This window comes from Perca flavescens, chromosome 13 (genome assembly GCF_004354835.1).
Source record: "Perca flavescens isolate YP-PL-M2 chromosome 13, PFLA_1.0, whole genome shotgun sequence".
Taxonomy (NCBI): domain Eukaryota; kingdom Metazoa; phylum Chordata; class Actinopteri; order Perciformes; family Percidae; genus Perca; species Perca flavescens.
Genome location: NC_041343.1, coordinates 15,754,091 through 15,777,830, shown reverse-complemented (window position 1 = coordinate 15,777,830; position 23,740 = coordinate 15,754,091). Strand labels below are relative to the sequence as shown.

Sequence of the window (23,740 nt, the reverse complement as noted above, 5' to 3'; positions counted from 1 at the left end):
CAGTTTGTAGGTCTGTGATCAACACAATTTTCACAGATTGGAATCACCCTCCGCTTGATCCTGATCAATGGACACCAGCTCTGTCTGAAGTCAACCCACATCACTGTGTTGCTAGTCAGATTCAGGACTTGTTTCCAGGCCTAAATAGACTGTAAACTAGCAGTTAAAGCACCACGTGTTGGCTGGGATGGAAGGGGCATCCCCCCCGCCCCCTGAAACTTGCTTCAAGACAGAACTGTTGAGTGTTGATGTTGTCAGGCACCTCTGTAGGAAATAGGCCAGAGGACAAAGATGACGTTTTGGTGGGGTGTGTTTTTTTTCTTGTTGAATATGTATAATGTGCAGGGAAGGAGTAGAAGGGGAGGCTCCTGAAATTGGTCAATATACTGTTAAATATTGTTTGACGCGCAACTGTAGGTCCGGTGAGGTTGGTAAAATGGGGAAAAACAAAACAAGGCTTATCATGGTTTCCATATATCCTTCACCTGCACATACAGCAACATACTGTAGGAGCTGTTTTTTTTTTCTTTTTTATTGGTTATGCAAATAAAAACTGCTGCTGCAGATGCCAAAGTCTGAGGCAATCCCCTATTCTCCAGTATAGAAAAATAATAAATCCTCAAGCAAAACATCCCTTATAATTGCACTGGCCTTTCTGGCCTGTCACTACTGTTACAACCAAAAGGTTGTCCATAGAGACACCTGCCTTTGTCAGAAAACAAAGATAAGAACGAGTATATCATCCCAAGTCATGATGAAAGCTGACTTTGGAAAAACCAGGTTGGCTGAAATCATTTCATGATCTGACGTGCATCAGTTCAGCATGCTATCAGATGTTTAACTCCTTTGGCTGAGAAGGAGAAGGGTGATGTGTAAATAACCAAATCCGTCCAGTATTGCAGTGGGCTGTAAGAGGTTAAGGTTGATGGAATGAGTCCAGAAGGTGGAATGAGTCTGGTCTGGACGGGCCAGGCCCGGTCCAGATTCGACCGCGGTGTGCTTTCACTGCACAGCATGTCACTCGGGGTCTCCCAGTGCATACTCAGCGCAGGTGCTCAAGTAAAGGCAGCTCTGTGGATTCCTCTCGGGGGGTGGGGGGGTCCCCTGCAGTCAGCAGAGTGGGATCCATCGTCTGAGTGGCTCCCAGAGGATCTTGTGTCAGAATGGCCTCTTGTAGGGGTGCAGGAGTAGGCTGTAAAATTTAAAGAAAAAAAAGTTCAGCCAAGAAAATCAGCATTCCACTAAAAAACATGACTTTCAATTTTTCAGAAGCACGAAAACATTCAAGTTGATTTAGGTATATATTTATCACCAACATCTTTCAGCCTCCACTAACCAAACAGGAAATGAAAAGCCTGCCTAATGTTGCTTATCAAATTAACAATTGCTGAGCAATTTTGATCATAATTCGACAAAGCGTTAGTGCATAGTTCTGACCAACTTCCTGTTTGTGTTCCTCAACTGCAAGAACTATTCACTAACCGCTATAATAAACCTACACTCTTGCAGTTTGAGTCATGAATCAGTCAATTTCTCTAAATAAAGCATGCAATATAAATTCAGTAGGTAGGTATGATATTCATTATGTTGGTTACTGTCCTAGTCTGTATTTAAAAAGAACTCAAAATTCTGTTAATACATACCTGCAAACTCCGAAAGGCTGAAAAAGGTGACATTTTCCCATTCAAAACGGCGATTTTTGACCAAAAGCGACTAGTTTGCAGGTATGGTTAATAACACAAAACTAATAATTATTTTCCCTATTGCCTAATGTTTTATTGAAATTGATTTATTTGGCTATGGGCTGAACAACTAAAGTTACACATGAGTGAACACTAAAAGACCAGCAGCCTACTCACCTGTGTGCGTATGGTCTGTACGGTTATTCCTTCCCCCTCCACTGCAGCTGTTCCGTTAAAGCCCTTCCTGCCTGAAAAACTCCACTTGCCAAAGTGGCTCTCATAGTGTAGTCCGCCTCCCTGGCCGAGGCCAGCCCGCTGGCCTGCTCTGTGCCCCGAGTTCTCCAGGAGGCTCGCTGGGCAGAAGCGCTCTGGGCCTTGCAGAGGAGGAGGAGCCACAGGGCTGCTAAAGGAAAGCTGGGAGCTGGACAGCTGCTGGCACAGGAGCCCCTGGATGGAGGATGTCCGCTGAAGGGTTGTGAGCAGTCCTGCCTCCATCCTGCCCTCTGATTGGCTAAGCAGAGCTAATGGGAGAGGTTGGGGGTGGTGAGGCCAGCTCTGGGTTGGACCTACAGGGTTGTCTGTACCTGAAATGGCAGGAAAAAACATTTCATTTAGTCATTTTTACTTAATTAAAAAAAAAAGGTCTAAATTACTATAAGGCAAGAACTGCTCCTGATATATTTACACCATGTGACTGGCCAGCTGAACGTTTTGACCAGAAGCAAGCATTGTTGAATGTATGAACGACATCAGGGTAAAACAACGGAAGAACAGAACAGTTTAACTATTTTAGCAATCTATAATAACTTTGTTACTATATTGGTTTATAAAGGTTTCACCAAATACAAAATGGAAGACTTTTTAAGACCATTATGGACAAAATTTAAGACCTTTATCACCACATCAGAAAAAAACAATGTCAGACGTCACAGTCCAGAGACATTGTCTGAAACAATTCCCCAATTTTCTCATTGGCATTAAAGGACTGGGTACCCCAAACTTCTAGATTTCTAGGCTAACATTAACCAGCTCTGACTGGGGGATCCCGAGGTGTTCCTAGGCCAGGTTGGAGATATAATCCCTCCACCTAGTCCTGGGTCTTCCCTGAGGCCTCCTCCCAGCTGGACGTGCCTGGAACACCTCCCTAGGGAGGCACCCAGGGGACATCCTTACCAGATGCCCAAACCACCTCAACTGGCTCCTTTTGACGCAAAGGAGCAGCAGCTCTACTCCGAGCTCCTCACGGACTGAGCTTCTCACCCTATCTCTAAGGGAGACGCCAGCCACCCTCCTGAGGAAACCCATTTTGGCAGCTTGTACCCTGGATCTCGTTCTTTCGGTCATGACCCAGCCTTCATGACCATAGGTGAGAGTAGGAACGAAAACTGACCGGTAGATCGAGAGCTTTGCCTTGTGGCTCAACTCTCTTTTCGTCACAACAGTGCGATAAAGTGAATGTAATACCGCACCCGCTGCGCCAATTCTCCAACCAATCTCCCGCTCCAAATTTAGATTTTGAAATTGTAGACTTTTTTTTTTTTTTTTTTTTTTTTTTAAGACCCCACAGAAATCCTGTTATAACAACAACATCAGTGCTTGGTTTCAGGTCTTACCCATGAAGGGCTGGACAGTGGTGATGTGCGGCTGGGGAAGGCTGGAGGCAGGTGTACTCTGGGTGGTGTGAACGGCTGGGTTGGTGGAGATGGAGGTGGAGCCGCCTCCACAGTCTGAGTCCTCAATGTTTCCTCCGCTGTTGCAGCCAGCACCACAACCTTTCTGTAACCTGCAGAGGGACATACATTAGATTTACGATTGTTCACACTAGCCTCACTGTCTCCAAAAGACTTGTGTCACGTGAAGTTCAAACCATGTACCTGTCCCAGCTACTGATGAGCCAGGTGTAAATGTTGTGTGGGCTGACAGGGCCTCCCCACACTGACCGGAGCTGGCTGTGCCCCCCGGCGTATGAGGTGGTGAGGGGGGACACGTAGATGGGGTAGCCGATCGGCTGGTCGCATGAGGAGTTAATCATATTTCTCAGGGCCTGTTTGGCGTTTTGAATGCTACCACGCTCTGGGTTACGGTTGCGCAGAAAAACCAGCTCCTGCTGTTGGCCCGCCCACAGCCCACGCACACACTCTCTGTTCACCTGTAGGGGCGCAGCAGAAGGAGGTCAGCGGAGTGCAGGGGAGGACAGGCTGAATATAAACAACACAGCCCTTATCTGGTTCAGGGCTGGGAAAAAAAATCCTGTACATAAAGCAACTGAATTTCATAAAAAATAGGATTAAATAACCAACAAACCCATACAGCAATAGTTAATTAAACAAGCCAGAGATAACAAGACTCCAAGTAATAAAAGAGTAAGAGCTGTAACCTTGATGACTCTGAAGCTGAGGAACCTCTTGTTAAGCATGATGATCTTGTACTCGTCGCTGCCGTCATCCATGATGTGGCGCAGTGCCAGCAGTGAAGGCATGTTTGCTAGAATGGCGCTGCGCCACACGGGGTCACCCTCGTGAGATATCAACATCTTCTCCTCATTGGCAGTGATGGCGTCATACAGAACCATAGGATCCTCATACTCATCTGGAGATGTGAAGTGGTCCTGAGGAAATGCAGAATACAGGGTTGGTCTCAGTTCAGGGATTATAAACAGTCATTCTAACCCCAGGGCTAGTTTTCTTCTTCCTCTACCTGATGTAATTTGAGGGACATCCGCACTCCTGGTGCCACAACTCTGTTCAGCAGGTCCATATCTGCAAACACCCATTCATCCCTGGGAGACGTGATGCGAAAGTCTCCCTTGAAGAGTGCATGGAGGCCATAGAGAAATGGCTCCAAGCTGTCGAACAGATAAACAACAACAACAACAGTTGCATACTGGGTAGTGACAGGTGGTAATAACCACAGTGAGAGAGAGGGTAGTATGCCTTACCTTGCAGACATGCTGTGGGAGGCGGTGCCCAGAGCTCGTCTTCCCAGGATACACAGCCCAAAACAGAGGGTGACAAGTGGAGAATCTCTTTCACAAGTCACCGGCTACAACACAATGGAGAAGTTGGACAAATGGTAAAATAGTGTACTTTTTTGTTCACAAATACTACTCCGGTTGTACCAGGATTACGTTTTAAATGTGTATTCTGATCACAAGTTAAAATTGTGGGATTCTATTGTGAATGAGAGTCTAACCGTTTGACGCCTGCTGTTGCAATACTGAATCCAGTCTAGGTAAACCATGCAGAATGAGGAGGGGGTAATGCCGGAGGCCCTGTGGTCATAGTCCTCATCGATGTTCAGGTTGAAGGTGGGGTCACTGTCTACGTAGTTAGGCCCGAGACAAGGCCGTAGAGCCTCCTGTATTGTCTCATTAGTCAGCCACTCCTCCATCTTAGAAGATCGACTCACATAGTAGATGATGCTCTGATGAAGGGAACAAACACATCAAGGTTAGAGGTTTCAATTTCAGTTATCATTTCAGTACAAGGCTTGGATGCAACGTGTGTGCACATTTTACATTGCTATTGGATCTTCAAAATAGAAAACTTATTGTTCAGTCCTACTGTGAATGGTCATACCCCGGTCTGAACTCAATCAGGCCTTCAGTATATGCAAAAGCAATGTGAACAGGAAATTATTTAATAAAAATTATATTAAACAGACATTTCTAGACAAAGTGTAGACCTATAGAAAAGTAATCTTATAAAATACAGTTTTGTATCTCCAGCAGCTAAAAAGTAGAGGCATGCCAACCATGTCAAGTGTTTGCAAGAAGCATGATATAACAGGGTTTAACCAAGTCAAATTTAAGACATTTTAAGACCATTATGAATTCAATTTAAAACCTATATCACGACATCAAAAACAAAGTCAGATGTCAGAGTCCTGAAACACTGTCTGAAACAATTCTCCGATTTCCTCATTGGCATTATAGGACTGGTGTCTAGATTGGTTGCAATATAGGTTGCATGTTGGTCTCATTTGTAGTCGTAATACAGCAAATTATATTTGGGCTAACGACAGAAAGAACTACAACACCACAGAAAAAAAAAAAAAAAAAAAAAAGACAATCCAAAGAGCTGCGGAACACTTCAATGAGAGTTAGAGGTAGCGTTACATTGACGTAGGAAAATGTAAGACCTGTTTAAAACGATTTAAGACCACGAACACAATACTTTAGCAAATTTAAGACTTTTTAAGGACTCAAATTTTGATTTTGAAATTGTAGAGACTTTTAATACCCCGCTGAAACCCTATATAAGATAACAAAGCAAAAAGAAGAACTCTCTTGATCAATGGCTTACCTTAACATAGTATGTGATGAGGATCTTACGAAGGTCAAATACTTGCAACATGGAGGCTGCATTGTTGTCACTGATGCTGTAGCCCTCTAGTACGTACTTGGTGGCGGCCACCTCCCAGGCCAGCCAGCGCTGTCCAAAGGCAGCATTGAATGACAACATGTGGGGAAGGTGACCAGGTTCACAGCAACAGCAGCCCTCATCCTCTTCTACCCCCTCTGTGATGGCCTCGACCTCCCTCTGCTGACAGTAGGTACCTGGACAGATGTGATGCAGATAAGCTGCATAAGCAAAGAGCTTTCCTGTATATACTTGTAAAGTATCAATCTCTGCAACATTCGGCAAAGTAAATTTACATTTTAAATGAATTAGAATATTTTTCCATTATTTGACTGGAAGACTACAAGAATAAACATCCTCTGTGCCTGCATACACATCAAAATAACTATTTTAAAAAGAACTCAGATTTTTTTTATTTTAGATTATAAAGCCATGCTTTATTGTCAAGTGACGTCTTAAGAGAGTGATGCACAACATCAACACCACATCTATCTTTCTTGAACAACCTTAAAATACCCACAGCCATGAAGCTTTTAAATTTACTAAAAAAAAAAAAAAAAAAAAAAAAGGCACAAAAAGTACATTATCAAATAACTAGAATTACCGCCTTGCAGTTGTATGCCTCTGCCAACCAGTCAAGTTGCAGTTTAGATTCATGTCTGTCCAGACTCATATATAATAATAATAATAATAATAATAATAATAATAATAATATTATATGTAGTGAAGACTTAAGAATATAATTGGCGAAACATGGATGCTTCACACACATCTTCAACCCGGCAGCAAAGAAGATCTATAAAATCACCACAGTTTCAAGGTGGGCACCCAATTCAGTATCCGACCAAACTTGATCACAATCAAGTTATGAATAATGGCCAGAAAAGCATTTTTGCACAACATCATGATGTCACTGTGAAGTTGAACTTTAACATATACAATTCCATCACTGTCCATCATTGTATCCTATTAGACATGTGTGTGAAATTTTACAATGAGTGTAAAAAACTTTTCTTTCCTAAGACATTGCGGACGGACCGACGGATATCCCGAAAACATAATGCCTCAGGTCATTGCCATCGGTGGTGCCGAGGCATAAATATAAAATACGGAGGTGTTATGTTAGATAGCCATATTTTTCATGGTGCACAGTAGCTTGACCTTGTCAGCTGCCACATTTTACACTATTGACTGACCTACTGTGCAACAGCCTTATCTCTATAAATAAATACTATTGTGTGACAACTCTTGACCCAAGAGACGTGTTCAAAACAGCAGGTAAACAACTAACTGAGCTCATTCTACAAGCTACACATATTGTGAGCCCCCATCGTCCCTTGCTGCTGACCTCTGAACTCGAGACCCCTCAGCTGGAAGGTGACCAGGCCGTTGCCGATCTCGATGATGTGCACCAGAGCGTTGAGGTAGTCGGAGGCAAGGATGAAGCAGTCGCCTGTGGTGTAGTTGCCCCAGCGGCCGAGCAGCAGGTCTCCACACAGGCTGTGCTGCAGAGAGCGCGTCAGGTGCTCGTAGAAAATAGAGTTCAGATTGTTGTCATCAGCACCTTTAAGGGCAGAGAAAAAGACCATCACCATAGCAACAGAACAAAAATAAATATGCGTTAAAAAGACATCATTTGATTGTAAGAAGAGTGTTATGGCATACCTGGGTTGCGGTCTAACTGAGTGGCAAGTCTGGTGTTGGAATGATCGACGCGCTTGGTGCTGCAAACACGACAAACTAGCATTAGAACTGAAGGAAAACACTTTATACTGTATATTTGGACTTTATGAAATGTGATTTCACATTTGATTCTTTTTTTCAAGAAACATACTTGTAGTCTCTCTCCCAGAATTTTACAGGTCTGGTGTACGAGGTGACAAACACAGCACTGCCCAGGACAGGATTGAGAGGGGTGGAAAAGATGGCAGAAAAGATGGCCTGAACAAAAAGCACAGCAGAGTCTGAAGTAACATGAGTTAAGGATATCTCTGTTTTAGACTGTACTATACAGTAAAGTGGACACTTCATAATTATTGACATAAAAAATCAAAAGAAACTGAAGGATACGGGGCACAGCAAAGGGTTGAGCGAAGGCGTGGAAGGCTGAGCCCCAGGTGATCTGCCAGGGGGCAATGTAAGTCAACACAAAGCGTAGCTTGTACAGCAGATCCCACATCTAAGAATTCAAAAAAGGACAAAAACATTAAAAAAAAAAAACACTGACAACTCTATTCACAACACAGACACACTATGTGTCTTTCAACCAGGGAGGGCAGTACAATTTTGCTTCTCAGCTGGGTGTTACTCGTTAACATTAAGCTGTTGCACAATAAACTGCTACTAGAGTAGAATAAAATAAAATAATTGTATTATGTTTGTGATCAAAATTCTGAGATGACAGGGTGTGTGCATCCTGACCTTGCTGAAGAGAATGGACATGAAGTAGTAGTCGATTAGGAAGGTCTCTGAGAAGTGTGGATAGTCAAAGTGGAAGAAGAGTGTGGTGAAGCACAGCGTGACGTACTGCTGCGAGGGGGCACAGAAGGACGTCCGCAGCAACTTCATGCCTGCTACTGAAATGAAGAGAGCTCGGCTGCTGGTGGGGGGGGTCGAGGAAAAGACGGAGAGACGAAAATGAGTGACACATATTGACATAACGGCAAAAACCATAAAGTAAGGAATGACAAAAGATCTTCAAGCGGCTACATGTGCTACAGTTCAACTGAAAATGTATTCACCATTACATTGACTAATATACAAACTGGTCTAAAAGTTGAAGAGGGTATAAAAGGGAGACAACAGAATATATTTTATGTATCTCGTGCTACTAAGCACAACCTGCAGGAAGCAATACATCTGGGGGTGGTTCAGTGTGTCTATTCATTTTATGTTCTATGGTTCCAACACACAACTAATGGCACATATCCCTGGGGAACGGAATTGGAAAACAATATAATGTATGGATGTGAAATAGTTTGGAGACACAATGATGTAAGGCTTACTAGATGTCCAGCTCTTTATGGTTCTGGCCCACAGTACGAGCTTCTGTCGTTAGGGAGTTAAGCACCACAGCCGGATAGATGAAATATTTCTCCACACACTGAAGCCATGCATACAGCTTCTCAAACCACATCAATTGAGCAGCATCTGGGGCAAACAGAAAGCAAAATGATCTTACACACTTGTTGAGGAGCTCCACAGTCTAAACACAAGCTTTTCCCCTCATGTTCCCCCTAAAGCTTTTCACAGCTGTCAAATAAATCCGACTGAAAAATGTTTTACAAGATGTTTATACAATGGGTGGTATGGTGTACTATTTCTGACAGCCCTAGTACTTCAAATACTTGAAATAGATCAACATATGATGCCTGGAAGGAAGGTGTACAGGAGGAGGCAGCTGCTTCATCATGTATGCAGTGTGAAGTTATTTTACACTGACAAAAACGCCTTGAGATCAAATCAATCTAATCTCTATTGTAGTTCTTTTAGTTTGAATTCAGCTACTTAAGTACCATCAATGTTGTTGAGTGTTGATTTGTTGAGTGGTCTGTCAGTGATATTGGAAATATGCAGCTGTGTAATTGTTGTTGAAATAAATTAAACTACTTATTTGGTGCTGTTGCACTCAGTTCAACAACAAATCTTACTGTTTTTTTATTTACTCCATGCAGCTATTTCCAGTGGGGATACTTATAATGTTCCAGTTGTTCATATAGTAGGTCTTCTTCTTATACGTTTAAGATACTTCCCCACATTTCTTTCTGTGTACAGAATGTGAATGCGAACGAGGATAAAAGAGCAATCAGACACTCACCTCGGACTTCAAACTGACTGTACTCTCTGGAGCGGAGCACAGGGTGAGCCAGGCAGAACCATGGCAGCTGCTTGCGGAGCTGAGGCAGGAGATAATGTGTAATGAAACCTACAACTCCGGCCAGGATGTACAACACTAAGCTAAGAGCAGGCTGTGGATCAAGAGCAAAAAAGAGGAACATTAAAATTCACACAGACAAGGACATTTTTCCACTAAAATGATAAATATGTTGTAAGATTAGGATCATAAACTCTGCTCCAACTAACTTGAAGAGCGATGAAAACGGTGCTGGCACTGATGGCGAAGGTAATCACAGCCATGAGGGGACACATGACGAGGTCTGAATGAAGAATCTCTTTCTACAGAGAGACAGTCAGAAGGCACAAGAATGTAAAAAAAGACTGACACTTTGAAATCAAACGTGAAACCGTCCCATTACAGTCTGTGCAGGAAATTGAGCGGCAATCTTTACCACAGAGTTACGCAGCTTCTCAGGAAGAGGGTCCTTGATCTCCACAGGGGGTTCTTCTGGTGTCCTGTTCTCCAACTCTGGGAATAATTTAGACCGGACCAGTGACCTGATGTAAGAGGTAAAAACATACAAGAAGGAATCGTGAGAAATGTAACAAAAAGCTCAGGTGTAACATCAAAGTTTACACTGGCTGCGTAGTGAAAGCAGCTTGTCAGCAGGCACACTTTTGTGCGTAGGTCCTCGTGTTCTGGCAGCGCTCAGAGCCCATTATATAATCAGTGTAGATACATGCGTAAAATGACTGAAAAACTCAGTTGAAACACCTCCTGTGTAGACAAGCCATGAGACACTACTTCAAAATGAAGGGGCAACATTTATTAAAACAAAAACTGGTTTGACACTAAGAAAATGCATTCCATGTTTGAGCATGTAGCTTCTTCAGGTGTGCTCATTGACACGTCACGGCTACATGTAATTGTTAAAATTGTTAACTGGTAATCTATCATGGATGTCAAAAACAAAAACTTAAAAATGATATCTAAGGCCATTATTGACAATGCAAAACAAAATACTGACCACAGGATGGTGGGGTCGCTGCTTTGGCGACTGAGGTGGTAGGATAAAGCCAGGAGTAGGCCACAAAACACAGAGAAGAGTACTGGCACATGGGCATCCCCCCACGGTGCCTAATGAAAACAAATAAAACAACTTCAAATTTAAGACTGTCCGCATCAATTCCTACTCTGATCAGAATGTCTGAAACTGAAAAAGTGTGTCTCTGTTCCACCTACATTGATAGCACCGAGGCAAAATCCATACAGCAGAGCAGCCACCAACACGCTGCGTATGAGGCTGAACAGAGATGAGAGGGGGCTGGTAGTAGCTGAGGAAAAAGACAGAGGGAAGATCAGGAAGAACCGAAACACAAATGTTCAGTTTCTAAACCGCTAGTCTTAAGCTCCTGTAACATTTCTCTAATTTCCTGACAAGGTATTACACCATCATCCTGTCAATATAAACACGTTCTTACCAGTTCCACCAAAAATGTGCATGTCGATCTGCTCCAGCAGACACATCACAAAAGTGTTGACCTGAGGTAGCAACCCAAACAGGAAAATGACCGGGAAACACAAGGCAAATACTGTTGGGCCAAAAAAGAAAATAATGTTAAAAAGCCATAAAAATCAAATAAAGCAGACACACAAAACGACTGAATCTATTAACTTGAAACCTGAACAAAATTCTGTTGGGTTTAAAACTTTGTGGAACGTTTTAGTAGTGGTATAATGAACATGTATTGTATGGCTATTCTCTAAATTACCACTCTAATTATACATATTTACAATGCCAATGTAATAACAATCTTAGTGGGAGCAGTGACCTGGACACCTAGCAATATAGTGATGTAAAGAGTTGTGTATAAAAACTAACCAATGAGCATATCCCTGATAAAGAGCAGGAAATGTGCAGAGAAGAAGGTGACACCATAGAGAGAGAAGGGTTGCAGGCTGCCAGAGCGTCCAGATAGGTCAAAGATCCAGATCATCACACAGCATAAGCAGAAGTAGACCGGCCGACTGTACACAATGATCCAGTTATGGCCCTGTTAAATAACAACAACAAAAAGGCGAGCCACAATTACACTACAATAACAAGGTGACATTTCTTGTTTTCGTTTGTGCTTTAAGTACATTTTAGCATATAAAAAGGTGTAACCAGTACTCACGTGCATGGGAGAAGCTGCATCTGGTTGCACACTCTGAAAAAAAGAGGCAGGGAATTTAAGCTTCATTGGTTTCACATACAGTTTGCATAATAAAACAAACAGAAGCCACACTGACAGATGGAGACAACACACACAGGATAATTTGATGCATACATTATATTGTATACAGCTGGGTAGACACTATACTGATTAAACCAGATTTTTAACTACGAATCGCTTAAAAAGATTGGAGCAACGTTTTACATTTTGTGGCTTCTGTAGTCTTGAGGGAGGCTGTGCTGTGATACAAATAAAACTCAACTTCACGGCAAAAGAGACATACCACATTGACTTCTGTCATCTTCACAGCCATCAATGGGTTCATTCCTTTTAATCAAAGAATTACAAGAACAAACACTGCCTTTTTGGGCAATGTTTTTGGGGATGAAGCCATCTTGCTATAAAAATAAAAACGTTGCCGTCATTGCGTTTACTTCTGTGTGTGTGTGTGTGTGTGTGTGTGTGTATATGTGTATATATATATATATATATATATATATATATATATATAAAAAGTAAAAATAAGATGAGATTCATTTTGCTAATAAAATCCACAGATAAGGTATCCAACTCAAGCGGTAAGGTACCTTCAGTAAAGAGTACTGGCAGCTAGCAATGACTAGGCAGAACTGGAAAACCCAGATGTCCCTGAAAAAGCCCTGGAGCAGCAGTAGGAACCCCAGGAAGGCCACCAGACTGGCCAGCACCACAGCAAACACATTCTCTCCCACACGGCGGTTCCTGGCAACAGAATGCAAAGAAATCAATATTTTGACAATTTATTAAAAATGTTTTGACCCAACTATTTCACTGCTTTCTACATAAATTTCACTGTATTTGATTACGATAATTACCTTGAAATGATAACTACTGGATATGCAACAAGTTACATGATTCAAATAAGCTATGCATTGTCTTGGAGAACAAGGGACCAAACTGAATCTTTCCTCTACTCCAACAGTCTGGCGTACCTGTCCAATAAGGCCAGAAGAGCCAGTCGATCATATCGAACCCTCAGCCACTTTCCGGGAAGAACCCAAAAACGATAGTACTGTTTGGGTTTGGCTTTCTCCTCAATCATCAGCGTGTTTTCCTGGGACTCTTGTAGAGACTCGTGATCCAGATCAAACTAGAGATGAGGGGACACATTATTATTTACATGACATTCTACCTGAAATAATCTGCCACATCGAACATCAAAGACTGCTAACCTCAGGCATTTCCAGAGGCACCCTGCGCACCTGCATGCCCTGTAGAACCACAGGTCTCGGCTGAAGCATGGACAGTACTGGGGCCCCTTCCTGGACCTCAGTGGAGGTGAAGCTCGACGACTGGGACTGCCTTTCCCTTTCTCTTTCCCTTTCCCTTTCCCTTTCCCTGCAAGCATGGAATAATATGGCATTAATTGTAGCTTTTAGTCATGACTTTTTAAAAAGCAAATTAACTCTCATAGTCTTGAAAAAAGGCAACCTGGTAATAAAAACTTTAGAACTTACTGAACTGGATCCTCATAACCACCTCCACCAGGTCCAAACGTGTAGGACCTCTTTACTCCTGTTACACAAAAGACAGAAAGCTGAAATGACAACAAGGAATATTCCAGACACATTTGTAGCAATAACAACTGATACATTTGTGTGTTCTCCCCACTTTTTGAACTTTATTTAATAGCATAAACTCAACACATAACAGAACAACCTATAAACATAGGGGGAAGAGGCAAACTTGATGGAAATAGAAAAGAAGCGGTTTCCACCTGTGTCCCGTCATTAATCTAAGCTAACAGTTTCCTTTATATTTAACAAGGACAGACATGATAGCGGTATTATTCTTCTCATTTAACTCTCAACATGAAACCGAATAAGCTCATTTCCCAAAATGTTGAACTGCACCCTAAATGCCACTGACTCACCACTCTCATCATAGAAATAGTGCACTGCCCCCTCTGATGTGTCGTCGAAGGTGGAGGCCTCATGGATGCCACTGCGGGGCAGTAGGAGTGAGGAGGCGAACTGTAAGGCTGAGGGAAGTGTGCGGGTCCGCGAATGAGAAGAGGTCCGAGCCCGCTGCAGGTCCTGAAGGCTACAGGAACAAAACGTGTTGAATAACTCTAACGTCTAACATTAGCCTTACATTTTTATTTCTATCAGTCTTGCTGAGGCTGGCACGTTCCCTCAATTAGTATTTTATCATTCACGACTCCAAAACTTGCTTAGAATATAAATGTTATGTTAAATCCCCAGGAATATTTCCACACAGTCGCAAATTTAATTAGAATTACTAATTCTTACATCCATCAACTGTAAACTTGCTGACTTGTTTTGACTACTACAGACTTGGTAGAAATTGGGGCAAATAAAGGCACAGTTAAGGCAAAGCAGTAACTATAACCCTCTCTCAGGTCTGCTAAATCAACTAACCTGGGAGGGGATCCCATGGTGGAAGGGGGCGGTGTAGGGTTGCTCCCAGCATTGTGTCTCCTGCGGATGGCCTGGGTCCTCTTAACACTGCTGACTGAGTCGTGTTTGTCCCCATCCTCTGAAGCCAAGGCTGGAAAGGGTTATCAGTTACATCAATGCAAGGAATCTAACAATAGCCCATTATTGAATTTTACTTTTGCCGTTGTAACTTTTGCATTTAGAAGGTAGTTATGCAAAGCAGACGTTGCCAAACAAGTATCCTGAATGACTCATTGATGAAACATTGTAGAATTGTATGTATTAACTGAATAAAGCTTAAATATTAATAAAACTCTGATTCCTCTACATTCATCCAGGCATGGCAACCCCCACTGAGTCCATGTTCATGGTAAACAATATTGCTTAATGACACATAATGTTGGTCATCTGTAGCATAAAAGAATAAGCTACATCAGTGATTTCCTCAAGTAATTAGAAGTTATAATACATTAGCCAAATAACTTTAGTTTACGTTAATTACTTATTTTTCAGCTCCTATGTGAGCCCAGTCTCTGTAACACAGAGCTTTTCCTGTGTGTCTCTACAACCTGTGACGTCAGACAGCCAATCACAGACATCATTAGATCTGTGTAGAAGCATGCTGCACGCTGATTGGCTCACTGATGCTGATGAGATTTACTCCTTAGGTATTGAATGACAAGGCATTTTTCGATACTCGATACTTTAGAGGCAATGCGGTCGGTGCCTAAAAAGTATCGAATTCGGTATCCGGCCCTAAATAACTTTAGCTTTAGTTAGTGGAGGTGGTGGGTGACACTGTCCTTAAAGCTTAACATTATTTTTCATCAAAGTGTATTCATTTCATCTGACATTAGTAGAGTTGTACACACTAAAATACACTGCTGGAAACCCTGACATGAATACATAAACTTTGATGTGATCAATCTAAAAATAGTCCAGTTTTGGTTAGAGTGATTTGATTGGTCTAATATTTGTAATAATTTATAATGAAATTGGATGTGGTTATTTCAGCACATTTAGATTTTGGTTTGATTCTCCTGGATCCTGACCCTTCTATCATTTTGGACTCATTCATTACCCTATTTGATCCTTTATTAACATCGTGGCATTTTCTTTTTATTAAGTAGTACTTCTGTGCTAAATGTTATGCGTTTCTTGTTAAGTAGTTTAGTTAGGGCTGCGTGATGTGTAAAATGTCTATGTTGTGGAAATCGAGTAATTTCAACATATACAAAAAGATTACTTTAAGCTAAAAATAACCTAAGTTAGAGGATAGCTGGCTATATTAGCTGCCTTGAGTCACGACTGACGGGACTCAGGATGGTTAGCTGAATCTGGCTGTCTCGTAGCGTATTTAGAGATTGAATATATAAGAGGGATAGACTTGAAAAAGAGTCTGCACACTGAAGCCCTCAGTTTGTGTTTCCTAAAGAGATATTATCTCTGGCAATGGGATATGAAGCTGTGGAAGTCAAGTGAACAGTGTGTGGATTCTACTTTATTCAGTGTTCAGCTAACGTCAGCTAGCCACCCGTCTGCAAATATGAGGCTGATATTTTGTCAACACAGTCACTGCAGATTAATTAGTTTCTGCCCTGTCGGTCTGTGCTTAAAGTGATAATTAAAGTGGATGCACCGTTGAAGTATCTGGTACTTACAGTCCCCAGGTAGCTGTATCAGATATAATCTATTTTATGTATTCATACATAGAGATATGGAAGAAAAATTAAGTTTCCTGTAACTTCCTTTATCTACTGTATCTTGGAAAGGTCCTTTTGACTGTACTATGGTCAAGGCTGAAGTCAAGGGGGGATAATGTCTTTGTAATCTGAGGCTGGATACTGTAACACGATGCTTCATGATATTTCATAATCTTTTTTTTGTCCTCAGTTTCTATCGCAGCTTTTTTCCAATTATCTTATTTACTCACTTTTTAATCGGTATATATTTATTATTATAACTGTCAGAAAAGCACTTAGAATACACCTTTAAAAGTCAAGATATGTTAAGTTTGGTATTATTATTATTACAAGTGTTACAACAGCGAAAACAACAGAGGCATACAGGGCAAAGTCCGTTTGTTCCACAACAAACAAATGTTTGTCAAACAAGCCAATAGGTGTTTAAATTAGGGTTGTGCCAACTCTTGAAGGACAGGCACTCAGGAGAAGTCATAGTTCATGGAACAACTTCCTTCATGATGCTTTCCTTGGATTACCACAAAGGCAACATTGCCCAGAGCAATGCCATCTCCTGGTAGAGTCTAGCACAGTGGTAAGGTTTAAGGGGATGTTCGGGATGAAAAGCAACCTGTACTGTGTTGCGGGCAAAGCAACCCCTTAGCTGGTTGTATTTCTCCTGCCTTTAGATCAGTGGTAAGGCCAAGACAAAAAGAGAAAAGAACTGTGCTTTTCTTTTTTTTACATTAAATCCAGTATCTGCACATGCTCCATTTCAACATACAAAGCTTACGGAGCAGCACCAGTCTTAAGCAACGCAACACCCTCCGTCTGCCAAAGACGGCCCACCTCTCAAGGTTGTCACCATTTAAATATTTTTGTTTATACAGCGAGGCATTTAAAACTTCCAGCCTATAACTATAAGGCTGCTTGTCATTAAACGCTGTTTAGACTTTCAGGCATCTTGCATTAAATCCACTAGTCCCTACTACTACCACTGTCTCACAACACATGTTTGTTGTGATGTTAAAGGAAATGTTTGATCTCGCTTTCGTTGCCACCACTTGATTTGTGTTAAATAAATTAAAAAAACTGTGAAAGTTGAACTTGTTTTTCAAATGTATGTCTTCCAATTTAATTTCATGTACTAATGTCATGTTCCGCTTTATCACTAGATACAGGCTATAAAATCACCACCAACTTAAAGCTGAAGTTGTTATGGTCAACCCTTTTTGGGTTTTTTGTTACAGGGCAAGAGATAAGGGACGTACTTTCTTTGGTATTAATTTGTTGTAGACAAAATCAAAATATTGTAATATTGTATTATGGAAAATAAATGATTTCCAGTCAACAATATCAGCCAGAATCTTTTTTTCTCAAGATGCCTCACAACTTCACGGCTTCATATCAGGATTCTGCCATCCCATGCACCAAAAACTAGGAAGTTATAGAACAAAAACACACCGTATGGACACCGATTCTAAGGTTACGCCAACTCACCTCCTCCCACAGCTCCCTCTTCAACCAGCTCTTCTGCCCTCCAGCCCATCTGGTTGCCAGTCCAAGAGCCTCCAAGAGAATCCAGCCTATGATGATGAGTTCCAGGGAAGCCTTCAGTATGCATGGTGCGGGCTTCAAGATCAGACTTCGAGATGGTGAGAGTGCGAGGTGCAGGGGTGGAGGTGGAGGGCATTGTAAGCAGAGTAGAAGGCAAAGCCGCTGTGTTGCTCTGGCCTCCACCTGCCCCATCCATACTTAGCACTCTTGCATGAGTCTTAGCACTAGCAGTGCTAGAAGAGCGCTGAGCAGCACGAGAATGTGAGGGGCCAGCAGTTTCAGGTAAATCCCCTTCCCTTGGAGTGGGCAGTTGAGCAGCAGGGGGAAGCGGGGATGTAATACCAGTGTTAGCGAGGTCCGGGGAATAGCAGGAGGTAGAGGAACTTGAGTCATCATCGTCGTCGTCATCATCCGAGCTGTACCTGCGCTGAGAGCCCAGGCTAGAACCGGCGCTCATGTCACTGCCATCGTCCTCGTCGCTGGAATCCTCAAACAAACTTTCACTGTAAGCCTTGGCGCCCAGTCGGCTACGCACAGGGATGTAATCTCTGTGCTGTCTATGATTGTGGTGACGCCTGTAAGAGCCACAGTCAAAACTACTGCTTCCTGCTCCAGCTCGCCTTCGTGGAGCTTTCCTTCGGCCTGGCCGGTGTCCTACACTACTGCCGCTGGCCCGCAGCAGCTTTAAGTCTTTAGGGCGCACAACCTGCTGGGCTTGCAGCGCATGCTGGTCAGAGAGTAAAAAGGGGGTAGAGGATATCGGCAAAGCAGGCTCAGAACACACAAGACCCAGGGCCAGCCCTGAGGGCACTGAATTGGCCTGCCGAGGTGGGGGTAGAGGAGGAACTGGGACATTTCTGTCTAAATCGCAAACCTCTGAGTTGCCACTACTTGAAGGGGAAGAGTTCTGGAGAGGACGGGGCTGTGCAATATCACAGAGTACGGGGGACAAATCCTCTCCTTCAACAAGTGTCCTGTCTAGGCCCTGGCTGAGGGAGAATTCTTTGGAAGGGGAGCGCAGTAGCACACTGTCTGACAGGTTGTCAGTATCACTGCCACCCTGTCCTGCTGGATCCTCTGAGGGCTTGGGGATGTTGGAGCCTATCAGTGATGCTGAGGCAGAAGCCTGTCCATCTGCAGGCCGGGGCTGGCTGAATGAAGGACTTTCCAGCTGAGTGGAATCAGTTTTTTCACTGCGGTAACTGCTAACCGTGCTCAGCGTCTCACGGTCTGTGGTGGCTCCACCTGCACTGAAACAGCTGTCCGTAGATCCGGCAGCTAGTGCTACCCCACTGCGGCTGCCTGGGTGCTCAGTCCCAGGTGCAAAAGCCACAGGGTCAAGGCCCAAACCAAGGAGATTTTCACTCAGCTCCTCACTTAAGCTGCTCTTTATAAGGGGGCTAAGAGGAGTATCCCCCAAGCTCTCAGATTCAGCAGAGGGGCCAAGGGAAGAATAAGCCCCCAACCCATTGTCCTCAGGACTCTGTTGAGAAAGTTTTTCTGGTAACTCCTCCACTTTCTGGAACTGTTCTTTCTCGCCTCCATCTTCTTGACTGGAGGGTGAAGGGGGGATAGACAAGCAGTCTCCAGGTTCTCCAAATCCAGCTGTCATTCCAGATACTCCCATGAGACGTGGGAAATCTCCTCCCAGAGCAGCAGCAATGCAGGACTGAACCACACTGGGAGCCCCTGTACAGTAAAACAGACCAAATTCAGATTAAAATGCACCAAAATCAGATTAAAATGCATTTTGGAAAGCTATAACAGTATTATAAATTTGGATGCATGCACTAACATTCATCCTGATGGATAGTAGTAAGAGCCATGCCTACAATAGAATGTCTACAGTATTGGTATGCTTATAGCCTGGTCTCCTGAGCGTGCCTCATTTCCATACAGGCAGGATTAGACAGTGTTCCGTGTAGGATGCTGGTTTCTGGTCACTGAATAGTTGAAGACTTACTAATGGTGTCCTGGGACCTCTGGCGTAGGATCTCCCGGTGAGCTGACCTAACAATCACATTATTGTTTCCTTGTTCCCGCATTAGCTCTTTGATATCTGAGGTAAAAGGAAAGAGGTCACTGAAAAACATGCATATTCAACACAGGCTAAACTCACAGTGATCTGACGCTTACATTTAATTGTGAAAGGACAGTGTAAGACTCAAGATTGTACATTGTATACCACTGTTTAAAATAAATTCTGGTATGCATTATAAAAACACAGAATTACGATACTTACCCTTAGTGCCTCCTGTATCCTCCATCTGGGGCAAGAACTCCTGAACAATTTGAAAAACAATAACAGTTAGTGCATTAAAATGGTTAACCCATATTAATATATGTCAACAAGGCCATGACAACATTGGATCTTATGAAAACCTTTGCCCAGCAGACTGGCAGGGGAACTCAAAATGTTCTAAATGACTGTTTGAGGCATACTTGATGTAGGAAATGTAGGAATTAAACATTTTCTAACAAGTAGAATTAGAGAAATGATGGAGGGAGAAGAATGAAGACTGCATGCTTTTATAAAATATGGTAATCCTCACCGACACCTGGTTCAATCCAAACAGAGAGTGCTGGGAGCTACAGCGCACCGGGGGTGTTGAGTTGACCTTCCGAAACACAGTCATCTCTACACCAACATGACTATCCCTGTGGAGAAGTTACACATAAAGCAAATTAAAAGGATTAAGCATGTCACAGCATTGTGATTTCATAACTGTTCTCCAAAATTGGTCAGAAAATCTTCTTACCTGTGCTGATTCCCATCATGGGCACCTGAACCTTCATCTCGTTCGTCAGTCTTTGCAGCATCGGCTGTGAGTGAGGCCTGCTTCTTCTCTACAATCTCCCCAAGGTCGAACATAGTATGAAGCCGATAGTTCACCACCTTAATGGCCGTGAAAAAGACTGCCACTACAGCAGAGTACACGCCTGCAACCACCAAGCTAGGAGGAAGAGCCTGAGAGGGAGTGAAAAACACAATGACAGCAACTCAGACTTAATTCAAAAATGAGACAACGCAGTCCACTTCAAGGAGTGAGTGCCAGGAATTATTTGACAATGGCTGGCAAACTGTAAATCCCAGAAAAGAGCTCAAACTAAACATAGTGCTACGTACTAATGAAAGCAAATTCCCATTGCTCATTTCAACTAGGAAGCTTATAGACAACTATAAAATAATGATGTGTTCACTACATTTAGACATTCAAATGTTCTTATGATTATGTACTAATACAATTAAAGGTTATTTTTTTTTTTTTTTTTTTTTTTTTTTTTTTTAAGTTATTTATGAAGATGTGTCCATTCCTATTCAACACAATGGAGTGCACAGGGCAACCACATATGTTCAGGCCGATTTTAAACAAATCCACAGTTCTCCCACATTGTAAAACACTGAACTAGGAGGCAAATGTTGAAGTTATTACGCACACTGTCAGTTGTGAATGTACTGTACATAAGATCTTGCAGACTTCACTGTTCCAACTTTTTATGACCTCCTCCTGCCTCACTTAGTGCTGTTTTACATGCACACCATTTTACAATCACAACGGAGGATTAAAATGCACATTTGATGCATTCCCTTTCATTTTCACTTCTAATGACCGGGGTAAACTGGGGAATTGTTTCAAACCCGTCTGATTGTCTGACCACTTGTGTTGCTGAATGTTAACACAGCTCATACAAATAATGGCAACAAAAAAATATCAAATGTGTTAAGTTTTTTTTTTAAATGCCAGCTAATTATGCACATGCTGCAGTATTGGAAAAGGCCTTTAATTTTGAATGTTTGTGTAGTCTCTCATACAGTGTGCATTCTTAGAAAACTAAATACGAGTTAATGCTATGTGTCAACCATGTATTGTGTAAAAATTGTTTATAAGGATGTGTGCCTGAGTTTAGCAGTTCCTTCATGTATTTTTGGTAAACATGCAATCAACCTGCTGTGAAAACGTGCTTACCATGTACAGTAGAAAGGGGAAGGCCAGGAGAAATATCCAAAGGTAGAGGTGGAAGCAGTTGGAGAACGTGCTCTGATGTGGGTCCACATACCAGCCTCCTGTGAGTGAAGCCCACACACCCTGCCGCAATATCTGAAGAGCTTGGGAACCCATCTCCACCTTCAAGTTCAACCAAAAGCTGAAATGCTTCCTCCGAGGCTGTAGCTCATAAAACTGTGCAGCAGTTCGAGCCACAGTATCTTGTGTCTACGATGGCACTTCCATTGGGGATGGCAGGTTAACCAAGACTGTGTCATTAAGGACAATAGTTCTGTGTCTTGGATATGCACACCTCAGTTAAGGTTAAGAGTCCTTGCATATTCTTGTGCCAGTATGTGCTCTCTCCCTGCACCAACGTCGCCACACTCTAGCCTAATCCTTGTTTGGTAATCAAGAAGGTGACTTTTTGGCACATTGGTAACCCACTGAATGTATGAAAAAACATTCATCTGTAAGAAAGATCAAAACTGGTTTGTTTCTCATATGTAGCTACATATTAAACATTGCATTAAATGGGGAGGGGGCTGAGCAATCCATTCATGAAATTACACTGTAAATCACAAAATAAGTTTAAATGTATTATAAATCTGTCAGCTGTCCAGATGTACATATAAATTATGGAGAAAAGTACCTTAAAGGGTCTTTTCTAGTTAGTCTCTAGTTTTATCTTTAGTACTTCCTTAAATTCCACATGATGATTATGAAACTATATAGTTTCCTCTTGATTTACAGCTGATCTTGAATTAATTTAGCACAAAATAAATGAGACTATTTGTGTTGAGTCAAAATCATTTATCATTCATAACTTCTAACCTAGATCACACATTAATGATCATTTGACCAGCTACTAACGATGAGTTGGGGAATTTTTGACTGATCACTAAAAGCACAGACACTGGCACACACTCACGTTACAATGATTAAAATGAGTGTAAAGCTTGTAAATTGATGTACATTACATAGTTGATGTATCTATCAGATTTCAGACAGGATGACAGAGCTAACACACACTATTTTCATTTCAAGGCCATTACTGTGCCAGCTAGATCAAGTTTTCTGATTGACATTAGCAAGCTAGCAGACAATTTAGCCTAGCTAACGAATATGCATTTATGATCATTACAATTCGACCTGTTTAACCAGCACCGCTTTCAATCACCTCGGTAAATATAAAAACATAATCGATAGCAGCAGTTCATTACTGCAAACTGGCTGACAAACATTAGCTAAACATCATTAGACACTACTATTGACGCTAGTTACCGGCTAATGCTAGGCCGCATATACCAGCATTATTTGAACCTGGGTAACGTTTATGTCCCCATCGTTAGCTGGGAACGTTAAATGTACCTCCAGCCTACAACAGCTTAACCGCTGATCGCTAGCTAGGTGGATGTTAGTTGCCAGTCATTAGCTAATGTTAGCTTGATAATTGTGCTCACAGTGAAATGTTTTCCACAGTTGGATCCCAGCAGAGCTTACAATTAGCATTAGTTGTCCAGCTTGCCTCATATCCTCCTTCCGCATCCAGTCCTTGCAAAATCTCAGAGCTTTCCTTCTCAGGATGCTAGCAAGCAAGGCAATCGCCTGTCCAAAAACTGTTGGCTAACTTATCATTGTTCTCTCAAAGTCCCCCATCTTCTTTGTCTTTAAAGGTTGACAGACATACAGCGGGAGTGGAGGTCCTCTCTCATGATGAACAACAGCTGTTTCTTGGCATGAACGGTGCCTATGTTAAAATGTTTCAACGAGCTAGCTAACTGGGTAGCTAGCGCTAGCTAACAACTAGTTGACACACACGCACGGACGTACGCATGCACGCACGCACAAAGAGCGATCAAGCGAGGGAGAGAGAGGTTCCCATGGTGCTGATTGGCCGTATAAACTGACGTCATGGGGAAGGTAGTTTTCTCTTATATTTCAAAATAATAATAATAATAATAATAATAATAATAATAA

At 42.3% G+C, this 23,740-nt stretch overlaps 1 protein-coding gene across 5 annotated transcripts; it reads right to left on the bottom strand.

The window, feature by feature from the left end:
- Positions 1-527: 527 nt before the first annotated feature.
- Positions 528-23,588, bottom strand: LOC114566419 (pecanex-like protein 3). 5 transcript variants are annotated; one of them, XM_028594857.1, is made up of 36 exons: positions 23,224-23,588; positions 21,743-22,230; positions 20,534-20,742; positions 20,327-20,432; positions 20,017-20,056; positions 19,738-19,833; positions 17,718-19,463; positions 14,518-14,647; positions 14,010-14,179; positions 13,594-13,651; positions 13,309-13,474; positions 13,069-13,226; positions 12,685-12,838; positions 12,059-12,091; positions 11,764-11,935; positions 11,363-11,473; positions 11,124-11,215; positions 10,909-11,018; positions 10,333-10,438; positions 10,127-10,219; positions 9,861-10,011; positions 9,049-9,193; positions 8,465-8,642; positions 8,114-8,222; positions 7,878-8,007; positions 7,709-7,767; positions 7,392-7,607; positions 5,987-6,240; positions 4,875-5,105; positions 4,621-4,724; positions 4,380-4,527; positions 4,060-4,290; positions 3,557-3,831; positions 3,296-3,465; positions 1,860-2,266; positions 528-1,192 (listed from the first exon to the last, which is right to left on the bottom strand). In XM_028594857.1, the coding sequence occupies exons 2-36, from the start codon at positions 21,893-21,895 to the stop codon at positions 1,043-1,045; spliced, it is 6,861 nt and encodes a 2,286-aa protein (XP_028450658.1). In that variant the 5' UTR covers positions 21,896-22,230; positions 23,224-23,588; the 3' UTR covers positions 528-1,042. The 5 variants fall into 5 exon arrangements, with proteins under 5 accessions (XP_028450658.1, XP_028450657.1, XP_028450656.1 ...); XM_028594856.1 differs by having other exon boundaries at positions 23,264-23,588; XM_028594855.1 differs by having other exon boundaries at positions 21,743-23,588.
- Positions 23,589-23,740: the final 152 nt, after the last annotated feature.

Bases quoted from the DNA above. Each gene is read 5' to 3' on its own strand.
- LOC114566419 (XM_028594855.1), bottom strand. From the start codon at position 21,895: ATGGGTTCCCAAGCTCTTCAGATATTGCGGCAGGGTGTGTGGGCTTCA. The intron at 8,008-8,113 runs GTATCCTTCAGT...ATGTTACTTCAG, and splicing joins TCAACCCTTTGCTGTGCCCC to ACTCTGCTGTGCTTTTTGTT. The intron at 3,832-4,059 runs GTTACAGCTCTT...GCGCCCCTACAG, and splicing joins TCAGCTTCAGAGTCATCAAG to GTGAACAGAGAGTGTGTGCG.